The 23427-nt window shown below is 39.8% G+C and overlaps 2 protein-coding genes and 1 long non-coding RNA gene across 3 annotated transcripts; 1 reads left to right on the top strand and 2 right to left on the bottom strand.

Moving 5' to 3' along the window:
- Positions 1–367: 367 nt before the first annotated feature.
- Positions 368–15916, bottom strand: LAP3 (leucine aminopeptidase 3). The gene is made up of 13 exons (XM_071743878.1): positions 15699–15916; positions 14598–14713; positions 14195–14249; positions 12455–12560; positions 11231–11390; positions 7755–7916; positions 6589–6747; positions 5726–5850; positions 4522–4610; positions 3495–3597; positions 1767–1846; positions 984–1096; positions 368–872 (listed from the first exon to the last, which is right to left on the bottom strand). Exons 1-13 carry the CDS (start codon positions 15807–15809, stop codon positions 674–676), a joined length of 1578 nt encoding a protein of 525 aa, XP_071599979.1. The 5' UTR covers positions 15810–15916; the 3' UTR covers positions 368–673.
- On the top strand, positions 13386–23223 carry LOC139796147 (uncharacterized). Its single transcript, XR_011725847.1, has 2 exons — positions 13386–13520; positions 22156–23223. It is a non-coding gene; the product is annotated as an uncharacterized lncRNA (long non-coding RNA).
- Positions 18967–23052, bottom strand: CLRN2 (clarin 2). The gene is made up of 3 exons (XM_071743880.1): positions 22800–23052; positions 19724–19903; positions 18967–19310 (listed from the first exon to the last, which is right to left on the bottom strand). The coding sequence occupies exons 1-3, from the start codon at positions 23050–23052 to the stop codon at positions 19045–19047; spliced, it is 699 nt and encodes a 232-aa protein (XP_071599981.1). The 3' UTR covers positions 18967–19044.
- Positions 23224–23427: the final 204 nt, after the last annotated feature.

The following is a 23427-nucleotide window of genomic DNA, read 5'->3' on the forward strand; positions in this document are numbered from 1 at the left end:
TTCCTCACACCAGCCCAGGAGAAGCAGGGGGGTGACAGAAACCACTTCCCTCAAAAACCCCACCAAACACCAACTTGTATTCATGAGTTTTTGTAAGCCAGTTAAAAAATACACTGTTCAAGGCTCCCTACATAATGTAGTGCCAAAGCCATGCTAATCACACTAAATGTAACAGGCTAAGAAGTCTGACAGGGCATCATTTCTTACCTCAAAGCACACCACCAGCAGTTCTAGTTTTTAACAAGGTAAAATATCAGAATGGCATTTTAATAAGCAACTTTGCAGTTACCTTATGCATCACCTCTGATTCACCCAAAACTGAAGCACAGCTATGACCCCCCTCTGCTGTTAATTCTCTCTCAATCAAAACACCCACACAAACAAGAGATTTATTGTTTGCAATAATTTACATATAAAAAGACGAGTTCATGTGTTTTCCATCATCACGTTTAGGTACTGAATTGATCTCAATAGTTCGAAGAGAAGATTTTTTTTTTTCTTTAAAACTGCAAGACATGGGATGACAAATCCCAAAGTTACCCATGTAATGGTTTATAAAAAGCCTTTGTAGTTTATTGACATAGTGAAAATAAGTATTATTCATAAACGAATGTCCCAAGCGTAAGATTTTTTTTTTTCTTAAGGCAGGATGGATGATTTTAGAGTAAGTATTTTATTTGGTATTGTGACTGTCTTGACTTAATCGAGCTGCAAACTCTACCAGTGTTCTTGTAGGTCTCCCTGCCATGCCTTTTCGAAGGTAGGGGACCTCATCCTTATTTGACATCACACCAGCTATATCTAAATGAGCCCAGTGAGAGGCAGTCACAAATTCCTTCAGGAATGCAGCAGCTGTGCATGCTCCTCCAGCTCTGTGGGAAGCAGAAAAGTTGTACTGTTTCTAAAGCAACACCAACAGCACAAGCATTAAACAAATATACACTGAAAGAAGGGGGCAAATGAAGGATATTGGTACATCTCACCTGCTGTACTTTCCAATGTTACTCAGATCTGCAAGAGGACAGTCTGTTACTTGTTTTGTGTAATGCTCAAAAAGAGGCATTCTCCAAACTCTGTCTCCTGTCAAAATGCTGGCCTGAAAAAGAAGCAGTGAAAGTTTTTGCAAATTTTTCTCTATTTTTTCTGTTCCTTATTTTTTTATAACTGCATTTACAAGCCCCTGGATCACACATGGTTATTTTTGTTTAGCTTTGACCAGTGTAAAAATCTTCAGCCTGATAGAGTATTTGGTATTTGGAAATGCACTGCAAATCAAAACACTGAATCCTGTTGTTAGGTACATTTGTGTTAGTCTAAAAGCAAAATCTAAAGACTGGATTTCTTCTTCAGTTTTCATTTTCCTTCCCTTCAAAGACTTCCTTGAGCCATCATGCTTCAGAAAGTCATTAGAACTCTCTGAATGTCTGCCCCAGTGTAGTTAAGCAAGATCAATTATCTTTTTAACATGAACTAATTATTGTCAGTAGTAGTCCAGAGCTTATGCATATGCAGTAAATTATCAGAAGATGCAGATCCCTGAGATGATGTGGATGCTGTTTGCTGTATGATATTGAACTTCACTAAAGGGACAGTAATTAATAGTCAAAACTAATTATTTTCAATTAAATACAGTACTAACACCATTTTAGGATACTGAGATGTAATAACATACCATTTAGGTTTGCATAAAGACTTTGAGTAAGGCACTTTTCAACAGCAGCTATTATTGAATTATTATGATTTAATAATTAATGCAGATGTCCTACTTCATAAAGGTGATTCCAAAGCCAAGATGAGTTTGTGAACACTCCAGTTGCAGCAGACCCCAATGCAACATCCATGGCACCTACAGAAAACACTTTCAACATTATACAACAAAGGCAAAGGTGGAGCTGAGCTACTCCTCTGCATCTTGACTCCTCACAGAACTTGTCATTTTTAATTCCCATTATCAGTAGTTCCCAAAGTCTGCAATAACTAAAGACTTGAATACAGTTGTTTTAAAAATTTAAATATTGTTAAAACATTCATATAATAGGACAAGAATTCCTAAAAAATATATTCTGTATAATGAAACTAAATTTTATGCTTTCAGCTTGATGTTTCTTAGTCAATGATGTCCTATATGACATATTCAGCAATGACAGTGTCTTCTAAAAAAAAAAAAAAAAATTGAGTGGACTTTTTCCAGTTTATAGACTCCCACAATTTTCAAGCTGATATTTCCCTTTACTTCACTTGCATTGATTTTGGTACAGCATATGTGAATTTACTTTAAGTGAAAATAATCCTCATCAAAGTATTAAATCATGCCTAAAGCAGAGGGATTACATACTTATTTATTCAGTGCCATAGAACTGCTTCTCTAATGCCAACACTCAAATCAAAATGGGATTTAAAAAAAATTAGGAAAAAAGTAGTTTAACAAAATGTTACATCACAGAAATTTCTACAGGAGCTCTCCTCCTTCCTGCTTGGTGCCCAAGGATCCCAACCACAGAATAATCTGTAGTGGGACTAAACTCCTTCTATCATGCCCTTTATCTGGGAATACTTTTATACAAGCCAATGATCTTAAAAATCAGCTTCATTCCTGTCTACTGAAATTTGCCACAGCATCTGAACTGGTAAAATTGATGAAACACATGTTAAAGCACTAGTAGAGAACACAGAATGTTAGGGGCTGGAAGGGACCTCCAGAGACCATTATAAAGAGAATTCTTTGCTTAAAGGATAAAGCAACACAGTGGACTCCTGTCTCAACTACTCTTCCTCTTTGCTTGCTTCAGCTACAGCAGTCACCCATGACAGCAGTTGCTGCAGCTCATGAGATGCATACATGATGCTGGTTGTAAATTTAAAATTACAACCTCACTCACAGGGATAGAAACCACTAAAGCCCATTTTATTCTGCCTGAAAATATGCAAACTGCACCCAAGAGATACTTCAGTCAAATGAATTCTTGGGAAGATGATAATGACTCTCCTGTTCTACTATCTAGACCTGTGGAGACCTGAGCTAGCTGACTGAATGGAAGAACTGGTGCTGGCTCAGGCACTCTGGAAGCTGCTCACAAAGCAGATATTTTGGCTCCAGAATGGCAAGTGGTAGGATTTTTCCACACCATGCCCACACAGCTCTGGGAGCTGGGAGGGCTTGATTCTGAAATGGAAGCACTGGGAAACTGCATTAAAAAAAACAAAGTCTAGCTAGGTTTTCTTGATCTTCTTAGCTCCAGCTCAGCTGGGCTGGCCCAACTTCATCTGGATTGCTGAGTGTGTACCCTGAATGCCAACACCCTCTCCAGTCCTGGAACCACAGTGCAGCTGTACAGTTTGTCAGAGCAACAACTATGCCAGCTGTTGTCCTACTAAAATCATCTCAGTTGCTTTCAAATTCAGGTGAGCTTTATAGTACAACTGCTCCACAGCCCAATTAATGAGAGTAACAAAGAGCTGACTGGCAAAATGAGCAGGGAAGGGAGATTGCTTACCTGTCAGTGTTGCAGCATTCACAATAGCTCTTGCATTAAAATTGTGAGCATAACAGAGAGCATCAGCTAACAGCAGTCTTCCTTCTGCATCTGTGTTATCTACCTTCAGGTGCAAAATTAGAAAAAAACCTGATTAACTACTGAAAACATCCCTTTCACAGACTTACTTCTAATATATCATCTTAAATAGCTGTCAGATTGTGAATGCACTGCTCTGGCCTTTCAGGTAATCAAAATTTACCCACAATGAACTAAAAAAAAAAAAAAAAAAAAGAAAAACTACAGTACTGATATGTTTATAAAATAACAGCACAGCTGTAGCTGAGGCTACATCCATCTTTCAGCTGAAAGGTTCAGCAAGTCAAAGGTGGCAGAATCACAGCAATACAGATATAGGTTAAGCCATCTACTTCTGCATTAAATCAGTGGTCTACAGCACAACTAAGTTTCAGCACCATTTAATCCACAAAACAAGTACAGAACAATTTGGATTCAATATGAAATACAGAATCTGGGTATGGGTTTGGCAGACTTCTTTTTACCAACAGCCCCTATGATGCAAGAGTTCTGATTGTACAGAGCATCTTGGCAGGGTGAAGCCCTTGGTTATGCCAGGGGCAAGCTAATAATCCTACATCTTACTCCAGATAGTACAGAAGTGTCCTCAAGGGTCTTCTGGGAGCAACTGATATGTTATTCAGTCTGACTGAGGACCTATATTTATAAGCATTTATTAATCTCTTGTGCTCAAGAGATTCTACCACATTCAGTCAATGACCATACTTTCTAGCTCTTCCTAGCAATGTATAAAACATGTCTAATCTCTTCAATCTACACTAATATTTAAAACAATCCTATTATAGCAATTTCCAATCAATAACATGCTTTGTAATTTTTTTAACACAGCACACTTTCACAGCTTATTTTTTTAAAGGGTTTTTTACAAACACATACTGCGACTGCATTAATGTGATTTGGTTAAATAAATTCACCAGAAGTATTCAAAATCCAAGTTTCACACAAGTACCTGTATTGTTTTTCCATTTTTGGCTCTAACTACATCCCCAGGCTTGTTTGCCTTACCACTGGGCATATTTTCACAGAGGGGTGCCAAGCCTCAGAGAGAAGAAAAAAAGATGCATTACTAATCTCTTTCTCAGGAAAGATGTAGAAACAACACTCAGGAAAACCCCCCAAATCACCTCTTTAAGAAAACAGTACTAGTTTCATATTGAAGTCATACTCCAATCCAAATTTTCCTGGTTCTCTGCTCACTGCAAACAGTGAGTAATGTTCAAGGACTCACCATAGAACTCTGACCATAAAAAGAGCAAATAGAGATGAGCAAAAAAGGTCATTGTCAAAAGTTCAACTAGAAATGGGTTTTCCCCAGCATTCCTAGAAAAACCCACATTCTTCTGGCACAAGGAATAAGCGAATTGTGGACCACTACTTTTCACAGGGATTATGTACACAGCCTTTTGTTCCACTGATGTGGCTCCTCCCATCGCGTACTTTCAGGACAGGAACGTGAGGCTGTGGGTTTCGCTGCCCTCTACTGGTTGAAGCATAAAAGTGACTAAAATAACAGTTCCCTGAAAGTCAAGGTTCTCAAACATATTATTTATCCTAGAGTGGATTATTTCTCATCAGAGGTTCGGTCTTCCCAATGTTCCTGAATCAGCTCATTTAATTTTAGGTGTGCAACACTTTTGCAGAAAAATATAAGTGTTGCTCATATTTCAAACAGTACCAGCAGGCTGGGTTTTTTGGTAATTTTTTTAGATTTTTGCTGAGATATTCACCTAAGAAAAAAAAAGCTGAGCCCTCTTCCTGTTCAGCTGTGGCAAACACTCATGCAGGTGGCTCAGCTAGCTCCTTGTCATTTTTAATTGCTTTTACAGATAACCACATTCCTTCTTGTAACAAAGGATCAGAACTTCTAAAAAAATGTTCAAAACAAGCTTACTGACAATCACTTCTCACCTAAGATCTAAAAATCATGCCTTCAAAGTCTTAATTCAGCATTGAAATATTTTATTTAAGCAAAGCCAGTCATTTTTGATAGGCAAGTGAAAATGGAAGAGAAGTTTAGACAAGTGTCTGCAAAAGTCACCCATATTTTTGTAAGTGCTGACACTAGAAAACTACTCAACCCAAAAACCTTAATTTTACGAGATTGCTTTTTGACAATTACAAAATTATTACACAAATTACACAACCACACTTACCAATTATGTTAAGAGGCAGATTTAAAGCTGCTGCTGTCACAATGGCTGAGCAGATAGTGGCTGCCCCCCCCATATCTGCTCTCATTGCATCCATGCCTGATGATGGCTTCAGTGAAATGCCACCACTGGAATAAACACAACAAATATCATCCAAAAAGTTGCATGCATTGATAATATTCTGTCCATCTGTACATTTTAGCACCAAGCATCAGTAAATGTTTCCAAATATTACTGCAACATCCTAGCAGGCAAACTGAGAACAAGGTATGTGGGTTTTGATTTCAGATAAAGTATGTGCCTGAATCATTTCCTCGTAATTAGGATGCTGTAAAAATCCAGGTAATCTGCACCAGACTAACTCAGTGGTCTACATAATAGCAAAGAGCACAAAACCAGAACAAAATAGCACACTTGGTAAGATCAGTGTGTGGAAGGGGAATAGAATGTTCAGTTCTTCAGTACTTATGTGATAGGAAAAGCAGCTATAAGGAACTGCTGCGAAGAACAAACTGTTTTCTCTTTCCTTAAGCATAATCTAGATATCCAGTGACATACTGCAATTCCAAACATGTGAATTATTCCTTTCAAGCCAAAAACCAGCAAAAAGTAGGAAATTGTTTGGTTCCCCCCCCTAAATTTCCATTTTCCCCTTACAAGACAAGAGCATGTCTATTTTTACTTTCTCCAACCATTTTTTTCTCCCCTTTTCTCCCCAAAGGCAGCAGCACAGTCTACTATGTAGGGCAAGGTCACTGCAACAGCATTGAAAGATAAGCTGAATAAAGAAAAAGCATCTCCCAGTTGAACATAAGTAGCAGAAAGGCTTTTTATCCCCTTAGTCATGAAAATATTAGCATACATACCTGTCAAATGTGACTCCTTTTCCTACAAATACCAATGGGGAGTCATTTGTATTAGCACCACCTAAATAGTGAATCTCCAGGAAGATGGGAGGTTCAGCTGAACCCTTAGCTACACTCAGGAATGCTCCCATCTGTTGTGTTGCTATCCAAGACTCTGGCCTGGAGGAGAAAAAAATTTTTTTTTCATTAATTTTTTGGGTGTATTTGCACACTAAAACTATGGTGATTTTAAAGTTTTTATTTAAGAGATCACAATTCTTCAAGGTTTATACACAATTTAATTTTACTTAGTTATTTTGGGAACCATCACTTTACATTGAACCAGTAGTGCTTTTTTTTTTTTGGTGAAACAGAAAAATAGCACCTCAAAGTTGCTGCTTGCTTTTTGCCTTGCCTTGTTTAAAACAAACAAATAACTGCTCTACTGCAAAAAACAAAACAAACAATAACTGCTCTACAACTTCTGCATCAAACCCATAAAACTTTCACTTACCCATCAGGCTGTAGTCTCTGAAGGCATATGGAGTAACAATATAAGCAGAAGGTTACACTTTAGCTTTCTGGTATCAAGATGGTTAACTATAGGCAAAATTTATTTCCCTGAGCCTTCTGCTTTTCAAGAAAACAGCCTCCAACATTTGCAGTCACTAGAAATGCTGAGGCAAGAAGCATTAGCTATGCAAATTCAACTGCAAGGGCTTTTACAACTCCAAATCACCATTTTTAATTAAAAAAAAAAAAAAGCCCAAACAGTAACAGCAATAAGAGGATGTTTAATTACCACATCTGAACAAAAAACCCCAAAGGTACCTATAAAACCCAGTGGAGAAGAAAACAAAAGGCATTAGAAAAAAGGTACCTAGTACTTGCCCTCTATTCACTGACTCTTCATCAGGCTCCCTCTTTCACAGCAGATGTCAATTAAGCTGTAATTGGCTGCATGACTAATTGACAGTCAAGCATTTCACTGTGTCACAGTATCTTGCTTCCTCTATAACTAGAAGCTCAGGTAATTCTGAGAGCAGTTTCAGTCTGGGCACCTCTCCTACCTTTCTGCCAAATGCTTCCCCTGCTTTTGTCTTTGAAGTGGCAGAGTGGCACAGGGCATATTTGAATAGCCTGGAAATAATCTTACCCTGCAGAGGAATCATTTAAATGGAACTTACCTTATATGGACCTTCACATTGCTGAAACTTTTGAGCTTCTGTTCCATATATTCAGCAAATTTGGATGGAGTTATATAATTAGCTGGAGCCTCCATGAGGTACCGAGCGAGGTTCTGACCCTCAGCGTAGACAACACCCTTTTGCCAGGCCTCACTTTCAGCACTAAACAACACCACACAATAATCAGGATCATAAACATTTGCAAAAGTAAGATGTTGTCAGCATCCATCTGTTCTCTCCTGTTTGAAAATGCACTGTCATTAATTTGGGGCACTTAGGAATGTCAGAGTAATCTTACTACGAGGAATTTAGGATAATATCCAAGGTAAATCTAGTCTAGTAGCTCGTCTCTGCTTCTAGTCAGTGCCAAATGCTTCACAGAATGCTAGAAGAATCCTAGAGCAGACAGATGTAGAATTATCTGTCTAATATATTTGGTCTTGTCCTAATCCTTACTAGTCAGAGATTGGCTTAAATCCTTAAGCACAAGGTTTAATATCGCTTCAAAATTTGTAATCGCATTAATTATAGCAGCCCTGAAAGTTTTTATTTACCATAGAAAGCCTCCAATTCTGTTTTTCATTTTACTGGAATATGATTCTGTGATAAGAGTGGAATTTGGATCTCATTTCACAGAGCACTCAAGGCATTTCTCTAATGAACTACAGAGGAAACGTTCAAAGAGCAGCCTAGGGGATGTCTCTCTGGATACTTTGCAACACTATCATTCCAAAACCTTTCATTTTACTGAGACAGAACTGAAAGGCTTATTTGCTTTAAAAGATATGACAGCATTAAGCTGGATTCCATCTCTAAGAAGAGCTACACAGTGGAGAAGGAATCCAGGAGGAATACAGAAACATTGTCTGGATATGGGAGGATAGAATTAAGAAGCCAGATCTCAGCTGACACTGGAACTGGCAAGAAGTGTGAAAGGCAACAAGAGGACTTCAATGGGCACATCTTCAGCAAAAAGGTCAGGGAGAATGCTGTCCCACTGCAAATGCCAAGAAGACTGAAGTTCTCAAAGCCTGCTTTGCTTCAGTCTTAATAATTATTAAGATCTACTTCCAGATTCCCCATTTCTTTCTGCTTTTTAACACTTTGGGAAAGAAAGGTACAGAGGAAAGAAAGGTACAGCAGAGGAAGATAAACTTAGGTTTCCTTACAGAAGCAGACACACACAAGTCCTTGGTAAGAGGCAGTGTGTATCTGAAGGTGCTGAGGGAGCCAGCTGGTATCCTTGCAAACCTGGTCTCTCTGATGTGGTCTCTGACTACTGGAAAACAGCAAGTCCTTATCTTTAAGAATGGCAAGGAGGATATAGGGAGCTACAAACCATTTATTGTAGACTAATCCCCTAAAATTTCATTGAGAAAGTCACCTCAGAAGCATTTCCAGGTGCCTGAAGCACAAGATGGTCACTGGGAACAGTCATTAAATATTTGGGGTAAATCATGCCTGACCAACTTGACTTTATTGAGAGGGTTGGCACAGAGGATCAGAGTCCATGTCATTTATGTTGGCTTTAGCAAGCTTTTCATGTAGAATCCTTGCAGACAACTTGAGAAAACATGAAAATGAGGGGTAGACTACAAAATGGGTGGAAAAACCTGTAAGAACTGTTGGGCTCAGAAGAGAGCAGACAAGAGTTGAACACTCTAGCTGGCAGATAGTTATGTGTGGTGTTCCTCAAGGGTTGATACCGATGCTGATACCTTCATCAACAACTTGGACAATTAAATGTACCCTCAGAGGTTCATGGACACCATCACATTGCAGGGAGCAGTTGGAATAGGGAGGAGAGGATCCCCATTCACAGGGACCTCAACAAGCTGGGGAAATATACCAAAGGTAACACCATGAAGTTTAACAAAGGTTGGTGACAATTCCTCAATCTGGCACAGAACACCCCTGTACAACCCTCAGGCTGGACACTGACAAGGCAGAAAGCAAAGCTGCAGAAAAGAACCAGGGGATCCTGGTGGAGAGCTTGAACAGGAGTAAGCAATGCATTCCTGTGGTGACAAAGGCCAGCCTTGTACTGCAAGGGTTGGATTACAGCACAGCCAGCATGCTAAGGGAAGTAATTATTTACCTCCTTGGCATTTGTGAGGTTGCATCTATCTAGGTCCACTTTTGAGTTCCTGAAGCAAAACAAATACAGATAAACTGGAGAAAGTCCATAGGGAGAGCCCTAAGAGGGGTAGGGAGCTGGGGTACATGGCATATGAGGAGAAGCTGAGAGAACTGGGTTTGTTTCACCTGGAGAAGAAAAGTTTAGGAAAAATCTAATTGCAGTCTTTCCTCTAAACTTAATTACAGAATTTATAGAGAAGATGAAGACAGACACATCTCAGAGCTGCACAGTAAGAGGGTAAGTGACAACAGGCTCAAAATTTGACATGGGAAAATGCCATAAGGCATAAAGAAAAAAGAAATGCACCAAGAGCCTAGTTAAGCACTAAAACAGATGGCCCAGTGAGGCTGTGGAATTTCCATCTCATGAAATATTCAAAATTGGACTAGACAAAGGCTTGATCAACCTGATAAGGTTGTATGTAACTTCCATGTTATCCCTGATCCAAGCTGGAGCTGGACTAGATGACCTCCAGAAGTCCTTTCCAACCTGAATTATTATATACAAAAATTACTTCCAGTGGTGTTAGGGTTCATAGGACCATATACTGTTTTCAGGAGATGTTTATTTAATATAAATAAAAATATAATAAGGTACCTGCTGTGTTACAAAACGGGAAGAGTGTTGCCATGTAGCTTAGCAAGACATGCTTCACTTCAGAGGTTTTATTTCACCAACTTCCTTGCAAGGAAAGACTTATTTCTGTATAAAATATGTGTGGGAAATACTTCTCTGCATGACAAAATATTCTAAATGAAGAGTCCAAATTCACCTCTGATAGAGTAAAAGGGGATTAATAAAACTTTGTTCTGGAACCAAAAGCTCTGATATTACTTTCTACTCTCAAGCAACAATGATGTTTTATCCAGAAGCACTCAAGCTTCTCTTCTTCCATTATATTGTGTGAATGAAAATATAATGAATGAACTATTTGGAATGTATCCATCATGGCATGGTCTGCTGTCAGTTAGCATTTCCTGATTCTCAAAAGGATTTCTGCATTAATAGAGTTTGAAATACCTCTGCTCCACAATTTTAACATGCAGTATCAACACCACAATTAACCTCCAAGTCATTTTTTTTCCTTTTATTTTCATCCCAAGCCCTCTTTTCTATGAAGCAGCATTTATATCTATCCCTAACCTCAGAGCATGGCACTATAAATACACTTGAGATGTAAAATAATTCCAGAAATTCAAAGGAGTAGAAGCTAAGGGGGATACTACTGCTACCTCTGTTCTCTCACTTTTAAGGTTTTCTCATACACGAGCATGCACACAGTTTTATAAATAAACAAACAGATAAATAAATAGGTCAGCTTTCCCTTTGCCATCACCTTCCATGAAGCTGAGGAGTAACTCCAGGTTTCTTTTTTTGCTTGAGCTCATTATATTCATGCAACCCAAGGACAGCACCTTCTGCAGCTGCTTGAGCATCTCCACAGGGGTCAACTTCAACACAAGGCATCTCCAGATCTTGGATTTGTCTGCAACCAACTGAAAAAAACAGTACAGAATGAGTAGGCTGAGTGTTGCACAGAACAGCAAAATGGGCATCAGAGGTGATCAACATAACATTTCAAGGGAAAAAAAAAATGTAAACTTGAGATAACTAAGTTTAGAGGTAAATTAATTAAAAAGAACCAATACTTCAAAATGGTAATTATCATACACTAAAAAATTTTGACTGAAAATACCAGTCAATTAATTGTAATGATTAAGATATTTCACAGGAATAAAAAGTCAAGTCCACAGTTGTTCTGATTCCTTTAAGCTCACTCTGTATCAAAGAAAAGCTCTCTCATGCTGCTATGCTATCGATTACAACTATTTACAGATAACAGAAGCTTGCTTAGTTTTTTGCTAGTATATAACTGCTCTTTTCTTTCAAATGAGTTCATACAACAACAACAAAAAAAGTATTTCATAAGTTCTATTTGGTACCCAAGTAATTTAATGAGATTTTGGCAACTAGTGAGACAACACAGGCTAACACTCTGAAGACAGAGCTGTCACACGTGCAGGACTGACTTCCAGTCTCAGATTACCTCAGACAGTCTGCAGTGAGAACTCTTTTTATTCTTGCTTTACACACTTAGGTGCAACAGTTATCCTTAGGATAGAGAGGCCTCCTCTGCCTGCAATAGGTAACATACTGAATCACACCAGTGTGAAAGATACCAGTTTTTAACAAATATCTCGGTTTAAAATTAAGTGACAAACATACACATATGTGCATAGTTAAGTACAATGTGACCATAAAGTGAATTAGTGATGCTGTCTGGCTTGAAAATAGTAATTTTGCAAGTGCCTTTTCAATATCACACTTTTTAGGAAAGTTATTTGGTATAAATGACTGGAGTTATCTATTTGTAGATTGATTTACGTGCTCTGTAACTCCTTCCTTGCTATGGAACAACTTGATGAGTATCAGTGAGCACCAAACCATGCAGTAGGTTCTGCATTTCATCTAAAGACTCAACTCTTCAAAAGTGGAACATGCTGTACCACTGCAGTAGTTTTATAGACAAAACACTTAAAAAAATTTAAAAATAGTTAACCTGCAACAGCTGCACGAATATTTTCTTTGCCTTCATTCCAGTTTTCTTGGTCATTTACTCCAGCATTCTTCTTACCCAAGCCAACTACAATGACACTTGGAAAGTCCTAGATGAAGCCAACATACAGAAGGATTTACCTTCCCAGTCAAACCAAGCACAGCATTAAAATACATCCAGAATTGTCTCTATGATATGCACATTTGTGAGCTAAGAGTGCCTGTAGAGTACCAGGGTCTTGCAGAATCATTTGCCCCAGGCATGCAATCAGTTGTTCTGTTGTCCAGTTCACAGTTAACAACATGTACTGCAGCAGACAGAGCTTTATACCCAACAAACAAACTCTATACTTCTCAGGGCAAGTAAAAAAGTTCTTTGAAAGCTGTTTTAGATTTCCAATTGCAACAAAAAAAGCCAGGGCTGAGCTGGAGACTTGTATCCTTCTTTTGCACAGTACTTGGTTCAAGGAAACAAAATAATTTTAAAGGCTGAACCTATCAGCTGCACTCAGGAGCCATGCTGGCATCTTTGTCAGGTAATAAACCAAAGCTGCACAGAGGTACACAGCTCCAGGAAAGCAGTCTAGCCCTGCAGACTAAATGCTTGCCTTATAAGCTGTGAGTGGAAGGCAAACAGGAAGAAATAGCAAAGATTAAAGCAGCATTTTAAGAATGAAGTAAAATTTGTATAAGGTCATATACATGAATAGATCTTCCACTGCTCTCAAGAAAAATGAGAAAAATTAAGGCAGGCTCTGTCAGATCCTAACAACCAGCTTTCAAACTGCTACAGTACAGTGTTTTGGTACACAAGATGATGAAACTAAAATTAGCTTTCCAGAAGATGAGTGATTCATATTAACATTTTTTTTAATTATTATTTTACACAGTCAGAAGAGGCATAAGGCCAAATTCTATTGTCTTCTCTTGCACAGATTTGCTACTCATCCTGTATGCAGAACTGGGATAATGGGACCTTCAGTGGACTCAACATCCATGAAGTTTCTGAGAGCCTTTCTACCGAGTCTGGTGTCATCTGTCTGGGAACCCTGCACAGAAATTTGCACATGGTAGGCAATACTCACTACAAATTGATTAATTTAAAATAATTTAAATAGCCCTAACGTAAGACTCATTTATAGAGGGACATTTGGTGTCCTATTACATGTCTGCCTAGTCTCTACTGCTCCAACCAAGCACCAAATTGTACCACATTTGCCAGCTCCATGTTTGTACATTATCAGCACTTCTCAAATGGTGCCAAAAGCCTCAATTTAAGCAGATGAATCCCATACATTATGTCTGCTCAGACAAAAGTCTTGCTTGAAGAACAGTCCCATATCTTGCTTTCAGAGTATGTGACTTTCATTAAAGCCTATGGTGGGACTACCTTGTGTTAGAGAAGGTTTTTGCAAATACCTGAACACACTTATGTGCTCACTCATCTTGAGCACAGAAAGCACATTAGAAGTCTGCTCCAAACCCTGTTGTGGTTCAGCCTACTCAGTAATCACTTATTCAGAGCACAGCACCTCACTTTGCAGCAGGGTGGGGGGAGTGCAGGATTGTGCAAAAGGCCATGCAAGCGTGAGAAGCACAGAACAGGAGGTTCAGATAAGAACCACATCTCTTGTTGAGGGGTGAGAGGAGGGGGAAGAGCAGCAGAGCATTTATACAACCACAGTGAAGTCTCCTTACAATCAGATGTAGAAGCAAACCACACACTAAAATCCAAAGTTCATACCTGATGCAAACCATGGAATATGCGTGTTTTGCCTTTCTTCAGTGGTGGCCCAGACCTAGGACACACACAGAAAAAAAAAGTCTTTCAACTAGAAGTCCTTATTGGTGATTAATCTGACAGTACTATTTTCACTCCACAATCACACAGTGCTCCTCAACATTGTACTGAGACACTTGGCTTGGTGCTGGTTCACCAAAAAGGACACTCTCCAGGAGTGTCTTATCTGTTTCCTCACAGGATGCGTTTTCCCACAGGAGCTCTCCTCCAAACTGCTTGGCCTGGTAGAAGCAGATACCAGCCTGAGAAGTGGTACAGACACAAACACTAATAATAATCAGAGAGAATGTTCTTATTGGTGTTTGTAGGTACTTCAATCCATTTCAGAAGTTTACCACACACTTACAAGGACAGAAGTTCTCTCAGCTTTCCGGACACAAGTCTATCAAAAGCATCTCCTGCACTAGTGAACTGGGCAGCACCTCCGTCCTTTTCACTTGAGTAGATTCCCAGCACAAGACCCTAAAAAAATGATGTGCATTAATGTAAACAACATGACATTTAGAGACCCTTCCAAAACATAAGCACATTGTTAAAAGTGTTGCTACTGCTGCAGATGCTTCCCTATGGACACAAGGGGGTTGGAATGAGATGAATTTTAAGGTCACTTTCAACCCAAACCATGACTCCCTGACTCCATGTTGTCTCTTTTTACAAAATTCATTTCACAGAATCACAGAATAAGTCATAACTGGAAAAGACCTCTAAGATCACAGTTGCTGTCAGCATCCCCCCCAATAAAATAATCTTTTATCAATATCTGTATCACCATACCCTCTAGAGCATGAAATGCCTCATCTACACAGTTTTTAAATACTTCCAGGGATGGTGACTCCCTGGGCATCCCCTTCCAATGCCTGACTGCTCTTTTAGTAAAAAAATTCTTCTTGATATCTTGTCTAAACCCCCCCTGGTGCAACTTCAGGTCATTTCCTCTCCTCCGATCGTTATTTACTTGAGAGAAGAGGTCAGCACCCACCTCCCTCCAACCTCAGGTATTAGTAGAGAGTGTATAGTACGTATATATAGAGAGAGTTGTATGTATTGAACAAACACTTAGGAAACCAGGATAAACTTCTACAGCTACTTTTAAGCATGAAAAAGACATGCGATACAACATAACTAAAGTCACCATCATTTTGCTCAACAGGTCGAGACAAAAACTCTTTCAATCTCTAACTTTTAAGTACAAAAGAGCTTTCCCCCCCGCAACAAGCGCAGCTCTCCAGCCGGGGTGCATCCAGGGGGAACGCCGGGACCCGCCTCCCTCCCGCCTCCAGCTCCTCGGCAGGACAGCGAGATGCCGGGGAGGGGGTGAGGCTGAGGGGGGCAGAACCGGGCACCGGGCACGCTCAGCCATGAGCAGGAGGAACGGACACCCTTGTTCCCCCCTCCTCCTGCTCCGCTTCACCCCGCCAGGCGGGAAGATCCGCCCGCCGCCCCTCACCTTCCCGCTGTAGCCCCGCGGAGAGGATCCTTGCGGGGAGATGCTGCCGGCCAAAGGGAGAGCCCGGCACAGGCGGCGCGCAGACACCCTCCGCACCCAGGGCAGCAGCATGGCCAAGAGGCTGGATCCAAGCAGGAAGGAGGCAGGAAATAGGCAGGAGACAGACAGGGATCAGGCAGGAAGCCGCCCTGCCACCCCCTGACCCCGGCGCGCTGCGGCGTCATCACCGGGAGCCGGGCGGGGCGGTGCCCGCAGGGGGAAGGGGCGGGTGCGGGAAGTCGGGTGCGGGGTCACCGGGGGAAGGGGTGAGGGTGTTTTGCCCTCTGATGGTAGATGCTATAGGTGAGTGTTAGCACGTCCTGCTGAAGGGGGGACAGCGCTTTGTGGGGTTATCACAGGCTTTAACAAAAAAACAGCCAGCCCTGGTCGGCATCCGGCGGGTTAAATTTGCGTGGGGAAGATTAAAATGTAAGCGGCTTGTGAAAAAATAATCGAAGCTTTACTGCAAATGCAAAACCCAAGGAGTTGGCATTGTTTTCCGTGGAGGATGGTGGCTTACTTGTCTAATGTCAGCATTTCTGGGCTAGGAAGAGTTTGTTGGGTTCTGAAAGAAAGCATTGGGGATTGGCCTCTTTTCCCAGGCAACTCTCAGCAAGACAAGAGGGCACGGGCTGAAGTTGTGCCAGGGGAGGTTTAGGTTGGACATTAGAAAGAATTTCTTTACAGAGAGGGTGATCAGACATTGGAATGGGCTGCCCAGGGAAGGGGTGGATTCTCCATCCCTGGAGATATTTCAAAAGAGCCTGGATGTGGCACTCAGTGCCATGGGCTGGGAACTGCAGCGGGAGTGGATCAAGGGTTGGACTTGATGATCTCTGAGGTCCCTTCCAACCCAGCCAATTCTATGATTCTATGATTAACAGTACTAGAGTGAAACAGAGATAGATAGAAATATATATAAAAGGAAAAAAATATGATGTAATAAGAATTCTAAAAAAATATAATAAAAAGGATAGACCGATGAGGAGGACTGTGGTTATATTTTATTAGGAAAATTGACACCTGGATACTGGGTAATTAGTGTAATGTCAGATGTAGAATCCTGCCTCTAGCAAAAGCACTGTCTGGAAAAGAACTGTTTGGAGTTTGCTGGCATTTGTGGTATCACCACTATGAAAAGCCAGGTTCAGGGGCACTGAACATGCACTGAGTTCCATGTCAAGTGATGGACAATTTTTTGTTTATTTGGTTTTGTCCCTGTGGTTTGGTTTTTTTTTTTTCAGAAAAGTGAAACATAGATTCTAAGTAATTCACTGTTAAATATGAGAATCTGGCATTTCATGGCACTGTGTGTGTAACAATTTGCTTTTCCATGCAACTGAACTTGCACTCTTAGGTCAGCAAAACACAATGAAGAAGGGAAACTGGGCCTGTTCTTCTCTGAGTATATTCCAGTTCTCATCTAACCCCTTTTTCCATTAAGTGGTATGGAGAGGAGTAAGGCAGCTTATTTAGGACAGTGACACCCAGAGACTGAGGCAAACTGCATCCATTTTATCTTCTAAAATTACATTTTTAAACACTAAACCATAATGTTATTTAAGGAATCAAAGTGGTGATTAGTGTTTAGCCTCATTTATTTTGGAGAGGCTCGTAGACAGAAGTGTAGTTCTGAAGAATGCAGCTTCTCTGCATCCTGCATGGAGCTTCTGTATATTCTCTGTGTACAAATGAAGTATTTTCAGGGTATATGAAGTTGTCTTCAGTTCTCTAAACTGAAGACTTTTACAACTGCAACATTGATTCTCTAAGAATACCAAATGAAATAGTAATTTAGAGCATAAAACATCTGTTTTCATTGGTCTTCAGATGAAAACAAAGTAAAAAAAGCATAGAAATAAGAATTTGGGTCAAAGTTCTTAAACTCATAGTCTTAAGCTGAGTTATAAGTCCTTATTTAAATATCTAAGTGAGTGTCCTAATCATCAAACATGTTCAATATCAACTTGTTCTAGCAACTTTCTTTACTGAGTGTGCTGCACTAGTATTTTGGTTAAATAAAAGATGGTTTTAGACACCCGTGAAAACACTTGACCCTTACAATACCAGTTTTGTGAAAAGGTTTTTCAAATTGAAAAAAAAAAAAAAATGTGGGTATTTTTATAACCTGACAAGTTCTTAAAACACTTTGAATTCCTTTTCTCAAAAAAGTTGCTATTGTTTTCAAAGAGCTTTTCACAAGAATAGTTACATGTCCTAGTGGTCTGATGAAGACTAACCAACTGCAACATAATTTCTCATATTTAGATTATAATGTCTTTCATTCATTCAAAAACATTCTTCAGTTGTGTGCAGGTTCTCTTGCTAATAGGTTATGTGCTTACTATAGCAGGCAAATTCTAAAAATGAGATGCTTAATGGCATGTTATTTTCTTGGAAATATCCATTAGTGGTGACCCAAGAATTAGTGAATGCCTGTCAGAATTATGGTATTTTCTAATTAAATAACTTTTGTGCATGTTTAACTATTTTTAACCATTTTAACACTGACTTATCATCACTTTTATGTGATTTCAGATAGACACAAGAATTGACAGGATTTCTGAAGACTTAATCTGCCAGATTATTATTAGTTTCCAGGTTATCTAAAACCACTATCACTTAAATTCTCTCTACTTTACTTCAGAAGCTGCAATCAAACCTCAGCTTGCAGCTAATACTTTTTTTCCATCATCTGCTAGCATCCTATGAGCTTTTTGTTTCTCCACTTCTTTACTTCGTGGGGTTTGATAATTTCTCTTTTAAAAACATTTCACACATACTTAGCCTGTGCTTCCCCCTAACCTTAGCCTCACAGACAATAAAGTCTTCTTTTTCAACGCAGTATAACATGATCAAACATACCTCATATGGCCCTCTCAGCATTTTCCAGGTAATTCTGTGAAAGTAATTGGCAAATGTGCATTCTTTCTGTTCTGAAATAACCTTATGTTATCAAAGATTTGTATTTTTTTTTTGTAAAAAAAGACACTTGGTTTAGGTGAAATCATATTTCACCTTATTTTCTAACTGTGAATTTTCTAAAAACTGCCAACACCATGTATTCACTGCAGATATTTGTCAGTTTTAAGAATAGTGATATATATAGCATTTATTTTTCCCACTTTCCTACACATGTTAATTGCTGGTATGATAGACTGACCTTAAAAAATACTGCAGATTTTCACAAGTGACATCTTTACTCATATTTATACCAAAATTGTCCACCCAAATCAAAAGCTGTAGTGCAAAGAAACAGTTTCTATCATGATAGATCACTTGACCAAGGTAGTTTTGTGTAGATTTACTAGTACATGATATCTTCTGCTGTAACATTTGCTTCTTCTGTTTTCGTCTTAATTTTAGGGAAATTAATCCCACTTATGGGGATTAGCAGCAAATTTACTGCATGTGCTGTGGCACTTGCCACACAAAGCCAAAAACAGTCTTCAAAACGTTCTTCTAAGATAACAAATTTAAAGACATTTTCCCGAAAATTGGCAATTCTTTCTGTGAGGTGATGAAGTTTCACAGCAGCCATGAAGCTGGTGACTGCAAGTACAATAAATCCACCTGCAACAAAATGAAAGAAGTATTCACTGTTGTTGTCAAAACAAGACAAGGCATTTTGATTGTGCTTCAGAAAGGCTTCTTCAATTCAACAATGAGCACTGCACAGAAGAAGGGCAGACTTAGGCATGGCTTTGACACCTTCAGAGTGCTTAGTGTTTCATTGTATGGACAAACATCACTCTGGCACTTGGAATAAAATCATTTTATCCATGAGATGGAGCCTCAAAACTGGCATTTGCAGCTCCTGTAAACAGCTGATGAGACAATAGCTGAGACTGATGGATGAGGATTCACTGCTAACTTCATTTTATTCACAAGTATTTAATTCGAGGAGATACTTAGTAAGGCAAGAGAAAGAACTTTTAACATTTGCATGAATATGAGTAATGGAAAATATTGGTAAATGATTTTACCTGCAAGGAAGTTCCAAAGGCATATTCCTGCTGGGCCTTTAATAGCCCGGTAAGGAACTTTTATTGCATTAAGAATGCAGAATCCAAAGCTGACCAGAGAAAAGCAAATGGCCACACAGAGGAACATGATAATCATCACGTGCAGGCCTGTGTTCAGCTTTTTCACCATGTGTGGGAAAACTGGCAAGAAAAAAAATAATCAATTCAGTGTGTATTTTCTCTTAATAACAGTAAACATCACACTGTGCTGGTGCTAGAAACTTAAATTATACTTGAGGTTAATTTTTTACAGAGCCAAGCAGGTCAAGTAGTTACACACATTTTCATTCATGACTCTTATTTGTCACTATGTCAGACAGACCAGAAATAATAATCCTTTACACAGGTTCTGTGAACTTCAAGTTTAAGTCCTGTTTTAACTAGTTAATTTATCTCTGCTGCTGTGTCATCTGCTGCATTCATTTTTGTCTCCTTTTTACCTCTGCTCTTCATCCCAAACTCCTTTTCTTAAGCTTCTGATTTTTGTCCCATACTCTTAATCTCATCCCTTTCAAGTCTTATAGTCCTACTTTCCTCATCCAACCACTTGCTGCCTAAAATAGCATCACTCCTTTCTCATCTTATTCTTCTTACTCTCTTCCTCTTTCTAATACTGTCCCTAGAGAGATCTACTCTGATTTCATGCTAATCCCACTGATTTCTGCTTTCAGATTCCATTCTTGGATTCTCATCTAGTGTTTATTTATTTCCCTGTGATGCTCTTCTGGCTACCTGCCAGTGTTTTAGTTACATTTGCCAGATGCTTGTGAAGTATTTCAGCTGGGGGGGCTTTAGGTGAAGTGCTCATGGTTTGCTCTAGGGATGAGCTCTTCCTCAGCAGCCCCTGGCTCCCCTGTCTCTCCAGTGCAGTAGCTTTCTTCTTGTCCACACAGCCAGAGTTACTTTGTTGGAGGGCCAAACTGACCAGCTACAGGGAACTGAGTATTCAGTTTATCCTGCAACCCATTAGTAACAGAATCAGAAGAAATGTGAGGAGGGAATTGTAGGTGACACTGACAGGAAAGCAGGAAGCTGATTAAGAAGAACCCTAAAACAGGAGCTGATGAAGAAGAGCCCTTCAGGTAGCATAGCACTGCACACTCATGTTTGGATGAACTAACTGCAGTGAATAAAAAGTTACTAACAGAAAGGTACATTGTATTATAGAGAAATAAATAGAATGCTTCCTTTGCTGCATAACTGAAAATGAATCCAAACAAGCCACATAAAAAGTAGGCAGCAGTAACTGGCAGATGTCACAGTGAATTTCAGGTGTACAATTTGGTCATCACGACATGACAGAATTATAGTAGATTATGTATAAACCTTCATCCTGTGCAAATTCCACACAAAAATTCACAATTCAACAGTTCTGCCTTTTTCGTAGCTTATTCTGGGATTCCAGTTGAGTCTGGTATATATGGGAGTTACAGAAGAGACTCCAACAAGAATAAAAGAGGGAAGTAAAAGGGAGTCATAAGTATACATGAGAAATGGGAAGCCAGGAACAATCTTCCTTTCTTAACTGGGTAAATATCAGGGCTCAAAGAGTTGTAGTCAATGAGGCTACATCTACCTGGCCACCAAAGCCTTCAGTGGTGTTCCTCAGGGCTCAGTCCTAGGACCACTTCTGTCCCATGTATTTATCAATTATCTGGATGCAGAAGTTGAATGCACCGTTAGCAGGTTTGCTGATGATGCCAAACTGGGAGGTGCTGTTAAACCTCTTCAGGGACAAGATGCCTTGCAGAAGGTTCTAGATAGATTGGAGCAGTGGGCAGTCATTAGTGGGACAAGCTGAAATGCTGGATTCTGCACCTGTGACAGAGTAACACCAGCCCCAAGTATAAATTAGGAGGGGAGGGACAGGAGAGTCCTGGTTGGCAGCAGCCTCAATATGAACCCTTTGGCAGCCAGGAGGGCAAACATCACCCTGGGGGGCATCAAACCCATGATGGACAGCCAGCCAGTAGCAGTGGTTGTCCCTCTGTATTCAGCACTGGTGCAGCTTCACACCTCTGCAGTTCTGGGCCTCACAATTTAAGAAGGATCTGAAGGTCCTTGAATGCATCCACAGGAGGGCAACAAAGCTGGTGAAAGGGCTGGAAGTCATCTCCTATGGGAAACTGACTTGTTTTTTTGTTTTTTTGGGTTTTTTTCCCTTGTTTTATTTATTTATTTGTTTTATAGGATGATGTTTTGGCCAGCTTAACTTCCTGAACTACCTCACCACAACAACTACCAGAGCCATTGCAAAGGATGGGTCAGGACAGCTTTGCTACAGCCAGGGAGGGAGTGAGACTGTAGTAGCTTCAGCTCATATTGGTTGAAGTTGCTGGAAACCTGCAGGCTGAGCTAAAAATCTTCAATGCAAAAAACTATTTTCTTTACAGCACAGCATGTGTGAAAACTGGAAATCATCCAGAGTCCAGATCAAGTCTCAGTGCTTTTGAGATCTGAAGAAAATCTTTGAAGTTAAAAGGAATACATGATAAGAGTTTCTACAACTTCAAGAGCTCAAGCAATTTTTTGTCTCCAAAGTTACCAGAAAAGAATGTAATTTTTTTTTTTTCATCGTGCTAATAAAGTTATGAGTTTTTGCTACCCAGACAACTGCATTAGAACAGCTAGAGAAATATAGAAATGTGGCAAGCTAAATCGATTTATACTTCTTAAAGGAGAAGTACACCAAAAAGGTGTTCAACAGAGAAGGCAAGGATAGAAGCACAATGAGATTGCAGAGCAATACTTGGCATAGAAAGACTAGAAGGAAGCCCTCAATCAGGCCCTAGGCATTTTTTTTCTCCAACTTGGTTCCAAGATCATAGAACACCACTGTGAGAAAAAAAGCTATCCTGAAATTACAGGGATTTTACATTCACACTCAGATCCCAAACCATGGAGACCACAAGTCAGCCACGAACATAATTTTAATAATAATAATTTCCATTCTCTAAGTTCTGTAAATGGAAAGAGTGGAGTGCTTTTCAAGATGAACTGTATGTTAGACTAAAGACTGAACCAAAATTGTACTTACTTGTGAATTTGGAACGCCGCCCTCCCAACCCACACTGCCGTATTTTGCCACCCCTGAAGAGTCCGTAATAAATTTCTCCAATGAACTTGACCAGCTCTGGATCTGTGGCATTGACCAAATCAGCTCCTGTTTTGCAAAGGATCTTTCCAGTCATCCACTTTGGGGTCCCCATTGCAACAACAATCAAGACAGAAGACACAAAGCTTATGAGAGAAGCCAAGGCACATAAAGTCTTTTTAAAACAGCCAGGCATCCTCGTGGTTTCAAGGCATCATCTCCGAGGCCTCTCTGCAGCAGTCAGGCACATTCCCCATTTTTAATCACGCTCGGAAACCCACAAGCAATCAGCAGGCATTTCGAAATGCATCTCATTGTATTTTGAAGCTCCGGGAATTAAACTCTGTTAAAAATCAAGTCCAAAAAACGCGTTCTGTTGCGACAACATCTTGAGATGGTTGCAAGGCTTCATTACCCTGTAGCTCGGTGATGTGTTCCTGCAGAGAGTAATCCTACACCTAGCCCCTGGCTAATGTTTCATTGTTTAATTGTCCTGCTCAAATGACAAGAAGTTCTTTAACCTCGTGGGAAGAAAATTAGGAGGAGAAGCCTGCTTTTTAGATTATTAAAA

This window comes from Heliangelus exortis, chromosome 4 (assembly GCF_036169615.1).
Source record: "Heliangelus exortis chromosome 4, bHelExo1.hap1, whole genome shotgun sequence".
In the NCBI taxonomy this organism is placed as follows: domain Eukaryota; kingdom Metazoa; phylum Chordata; class Aves; order Apodiformes; family Trochilidae; genus Heliangelus; species Heliangelus exortis.

Bases quoted from the DNA above. Each gene is read 5' to 3' on its own strand.
- LAP3 (XM_071743878.1), bottom strand. From the start codon at position 15,809: ATGCTGCTGCCCTGGGTGCGGAGGGTGTCTGCGCGCCGCCTGTGCCGG. The intron at 12,561-14,194 runs GTATGAACTTTG...GGCTTCATCTAG, and splicing joins TATTCCATGGTTTGCATCAG to GACTTTCCAAGTGTCATTGT. The intron at 3,598-4,521 runs GTACTTGTGTGA...TTGCACCTGAAG, and splicing joins AAAATGGAAAAACAATACAG to GTAGATAACACAGATGCAGA.
- CLRN2 (XM_071743880.1), bottom strand. From the start codon at position 23,052: ATGCCTGGCTGTTTTAAAAAGACTTTATGTGCCTTGGCTTCTCTCATA. The intron at 19,904-22,799 runs GTAAGTACAATT...TTTTCTTGCCAG, and splicing joins GCGGCGTTCCAAATTCACAA to TTTTCCCACACATGGTGAAA. The intron at 19,311-19,723 runs GTAAAATCATTT...ATTTTGTTGCAG, and splicing joins CCTTTGGAACTTCCTTGCAG to GTGGATTTATTGTACTTGCA.